Source organism: Ananas comosus, linkage group 15 (assembly GCF_001540865.1).
Source record: "Ananas comosus cultivar F153 linkage group 15, ASM154086v1, whole genome shotgun sequence".
Classification (NCBI taxonomy): Eukaryota; Viridiplantae; Streptophyta; class Magnoliopsida; order Poales; family Bromeliaceae; genus Ananas; species Ananas comosus.
Window position 1 is genome coordinate 7,147,868 of NC_033635.1, and position 4,440 is coordinate 7,152,307.

Genomic DNA, 4,440 nt, shown 5'->3' on the forward strand with positions numbered 1-4,440 from the left:
TATAATAAACAAATTAACAATATACGAAAGCGAACTGCGCGTACAGAAACACGATTTATTTTCGTCACGATGGATCGATACTTATTTGTACATTGGTTTACGAATGTTAAAACTCGCAAGTTAAAAGAGAGCTGAAGCACTTGCATGCATGCGTAGATGTAGCGAAATAGAGCGAGCACAAGTAGAATATATGGAAAAGAGTGAAAAGAGTAATATTTTGGAGACCCACCCAATATATTCTTTTGGTGCAGCATCAGCACTAGCTAGTGCTTGTTAGAACCTCTGGTAGTGGTGTAGGAGGGCGGTCCCACCGTGCTGCCGCTGCTGCTGCTGCTGCTGCTGCTGTGGCCGCTTGAGTGTGTGGGAATTAGAGACGATGGAGATGAGGCCGCCGAGGGGCGGACGCATCTTGGCGCGGTAGAGCTTCTCGTCGTAGGGCTTCCGGTAGAACCTCAAGAAGGGGAGGAAAGCATCCCTCTCCCTCTCCCCCTCCCTCTCCCGATCCCTAACCCCAGCTCGGCTTTTCGCATTGAACAGCATCGCCGGGGACTGCAGGAACGACGGCAGCGGCGTCCGTGGCTGCTGCCTTGCAGTCTGCTGCTGCTGCTGCTGCTTTCGAGAGGACATCGACGAGGAGGGGCAGGGGGTGCGTGGAGTGCTGCCGGAACGGGCGGCGGGGGAGGCGAAGGAGAAGGAGCGCGCGCTGAGCGGAGACGCGCCGACGAGCGAGGGGCTGGCGATGCGGTTCGAGGTGGCGGAGGTGGAGGTGGAGGTGGAGGTGGAGAGGTACCAGGGCTTGAGGGAGTCGAAGCGGGAGACGGTGAAGGAGAAGCGGTTGGAGGTGGAGCCGACTGACGGCTTTGTTGTCAGAGCGGATGACTCCAAGCGGAGTGAGGCCGTCCGCGGGTGCGACCCGATGAAGCTGCAGCTCTCCACGCCGCCGGCAGCCGTCCCCAGTGTCGACGTCGAGTCCTCCAGGTAGTCCACAGAGCTCACCACCGCGGTCACCGACGCCAGCTCCACAAACGGACGCACTCCCTGCAAATTATTGCCAGGGCCCCGACAACGCCCAAAAATACAAAAAGAAAAAGAAAATAAAAATGATTAATATATAATCGGTTCCTTTGCAAATAAACTAAATAAATATAAATAAGATCAGGAAAAAGTAAAAAATAAAATGAAAAAATAAAAAAAGAAAAGAAGAAAGAATAGTGACCTTCCAGAGGAGAGAGAAGACAGGGGGAGGATCGATGACGAAAGCTCGGTAGAGGCGACCGGGGTAGTAGTCGGCGATGATCTTCAAGGTGCCAATAAACAAGTTCAAGAAAGTAGAGCCCGACCTGAAAAAGCCTGCAAAGACAGACTCAGGCACGCGACAATCACTAAAAACTGGGTCGGTGCATGTGTTGCTACGCATTCATTTTGAAAAAAAAGGGAAAAAAAGAAAAAAACTAAAAGAAAAAAAAGAATTAGTAAAATACCATCCATACTAATTAATTAGTAAATAATTAATTTAACAAGAGTAAATAGTAATTTGAAACAGTAGAGCGCGCATCCCGCGTTTTCTACGTAGGGGACCGCAGAAAAGAAGATCTGCGGATCGTAGTCCTAAAAAGAGGAGAAAAAGACAAAAAAAAAAAAAGAAAAAAGAAAATGGTCCCCGGCATCAGAGGAACTTATATTTTTTTAACTTACGAAAAATACCACTACTTGTATACTCAAATTGGAAGGTCAATCTCGTATTTATCCATTCAAAAATTTACATAATTAATCTTTTTAGGTTTTAATATTTTTGAAAAAAAAAAAGTTGATAAAATTAGTGCCGAATACACGTTCTTTCAAGAATAGGATATAACCTTTATACTTTTTTTTTTTTTGGTTGTATGGCCGAGTAGCAGTATTGGTCTTAACTTAAATGGTTTGGGGGAATTTATAGTAAAGCTCAGTAGGACTTCAGAGGAGCCAAATACGTTTCGGCTACTATTCTATTCCTATCCTATTCTGTGCGACGAGGATAACAACCACACAACCCACTCACTTCGCCACTGCCATTCTCCCCACGTGGTCACGCACACAGCAAAATCGCACACGCATTCACACACACACACACACACTCTCTCTCTCTCTCTCTCTCTGACCTTGTTCATTCACTGGACATTGTATCATTATTTATTATTATGGGTATACTAAATTAGAAAAATAAATGGACTTAAATTACTATTGGTAAGATATTTGAAAGGTAAATTTTGAGCTTACTGGCATCAAAGAGGAGTACAAACTGGTCCACAAATCTGGACATGGAGGAGACGGCGACTTCTAGGGTGAAAACCAGCAATCGCACAAACCTAAAAAAAGGCATTATTCGTTGGGTTAATTCCCCATATTAATGGACGCCGAAAAAAAATTAAAGTGTATTAAATTTCTGGGATATAGCAATAAATAAAAGAGGGCGTTTCTCACGATTTCTGAGAATAAATCTTGGGATAGTCTTGCTTGATCCGAAAGACCTGTAGAAAAGATTAACAAAAAGGAAGTTAATTAATTTGCTGATAAAAAAGAACTCGGCTTCAGAACCAATAGTAATATAAATATTTAGTCTAATAATTGAGGTCTAAATTAGTGAGCCAAGATATGCTCTGCTGCATGTATTACCGCCCTCTATGCCCGGGTGTTGGATGAGGATAAAGCATTTTTTTTTTTTTTTTTTTTTTGTTTATATGTTTTTAAAAATATTAATCGGAAACATCTATCTGCTAAATGCCTCATTCGGTGACTATTGCATCACACTTTAATGCAAAATTGCTTTCAAAATGTTTCAAAAATTCACACTATATTATATATATAATATATATATATATATATATATATTAATATATATATATAGAGTTAAGCTTTTAATTTGTTTTCTGAATTTTTAAGAGAAAATAAAATTAAGTGTGCGTCTAATTAAATATTGTATATTTCAAATAGGCTTGAATTAGCTAGCTGAAGACGGAAAAGAATAAAAAAAAAAAAGAAGAAGAGCTTTCAGAGCAGTAGGTAATTACCATGACAGGCCTGGCCTCGTCGTCGTGACCCGCCACGTGAGCAACGCCGTCGGCCAGCTCGGCGGAGAACTCGTCGGCGATTAAATGCTCTGCTCCTCATAATTTATTCATTAATTTGTTTGTTCGATCACAGGCAACGCTACATGGTCAGAGTTTGGAAACCAACCAAAAGATGCAGATAGAGAAGAAGAGGAGCTTATAGCAGGCAACTACTAGTTCCCCGTAAATAAATACAAAGATTCCCCTAAAACGAGAAGATCAAAGAAAAGAAGAGAAAAAAAGAAAAACGAGAAATGAAGAAAAGGAAGCACTTATTCAAACTAAAGAAAAAACAGTACTAGTACAAAGTAATGATAATAATAATAAAAAAGAGCCAAATTTGTAAATGGAAAGTGCGTGAAAAAGTAAACAGGAGAGGGTAAACCGAAACTTTTTGACTTTTTTCCACATACCAAACGATTCAAAATTCAAATAAAAGTCAAAATATTGAAACGAAAAGCAACAGGAGAGAGAGAGAGAGAGAGAGAGAGAAAATGTGTGTAGCTATTCCTCTTCGTATTCGTACCGGTTCCGATGGAGTCTCTCCAGGAAAGAACGCCCCTGAGATGCTTCGCCGCCTTCTTCACGTTGTGTCCTCTCGCCTTCAGAAACCTCTCCACGCACCCGTCGTTGCAGAACTTCTCCTGCACTCCGAAGCAGTATGGATTAATTAAACACACCATATATATATATATATATATATATATATATATAATACACCACCACCATCAGACGTCGACGGATAACACAACACCCGTTCTTTAAGGTTCATTTGAAAAATAAAAAATAAGGGAAGGTAAAACCCGGCGGCGCCCTTCTGTGATCTAAACAAATTAAGAAGCGGAAGCAGATATATAAAGACCTGCTTCATAGTCAGCGGAGCTTGCTTCATCAGGATCTTGAGAACGGCATTGATTCGTTCTCTATCCTTGGGCTCTTTCTTCTCCATCCCCACTATCCTCATCCCCCACTACACAAAACGAAAACGGGCTATATGTGTATTTTCTTTTCAAAACTATACGTTCAGCTCTAGCTAGGGTAGAAGTGAGTGGGTGGGTGGGGGTGGACTGGAGGGCTGAAGGGGGGTGGGAGGTATAAAAACACCTTCGAGTGTTTGTAGTGAGATGAACAGAGAAAACATGTGAGTGGGTAAGGGAAGGCGTTATTTATAACAGCCGGACTGACGGATTCCGTTAATGCGGCAGCACCGTCGGGAACTGTGCTTCACAGAGCACTCACGGCGGCACTCATGGCCCAGTATGTACCGACTAGCGAATTTATCCGCCCACTGCGGCAGGCTAATCTACTATAAAAAAAATAAAAAAAAATTTAAAATTTGTGGGGAATTTGGCAT

At 42.1% G+C, this 4,440-nt stretch overlaps 1 protein-coding gene across 1 annotated transcript; it reads right to left on the bottom strand.

Annotated features, from left to right (window-relative positions):
- LOC109720906 lies at positions 1 to 4,201 on the bottom strand. Its single transcript, XM_020248256.1, has 7 exons — positions 3,949 to 4,201; positions 3,613 to 3,730; positions 3,048 to 3,136; positions 2,461 to 2,507; positions 2,257 to 2,345; positions 1,217 to 1,350; positions 1 to 1,038 (listed from the first exon to the last, which is right to left on the bottom strand). Exons 1-7 carry the CDS (start codon positions 4,048 to 4,050, stop codon positions 274 to 276), a joined length of 1,344 nt encoding a protein of 447 aa, XP_020103845.1. The 5' UTR covers positions 4,051 to 4,201; the 3' UTR covers positions 1 to 273.

Coding starts and splice junctions, on each gene's coding strand:
- LOC109720906 (XM_020248256.1), bottom strand. CDS start 4,050: ATGAGGATAGTGGGGATGGAGAAGAAAGAGCCCAAGGATAGAGAACGA. Junction 1,351..2,256: donor TGTACTCCTCTTTGATGCCA/GTAAGCTCAAAA, acceptor CTGTCTTTGCAG/GCTTTTTCAGGTCGGGCTCT. Junction 1,039..1,216: donor TCTTCTCTCTCCTCTGGAAG/GTCACTATTCTT, acceptor AATAATTTGCAG/GGAGTGCGTCCGTTTGTGGA.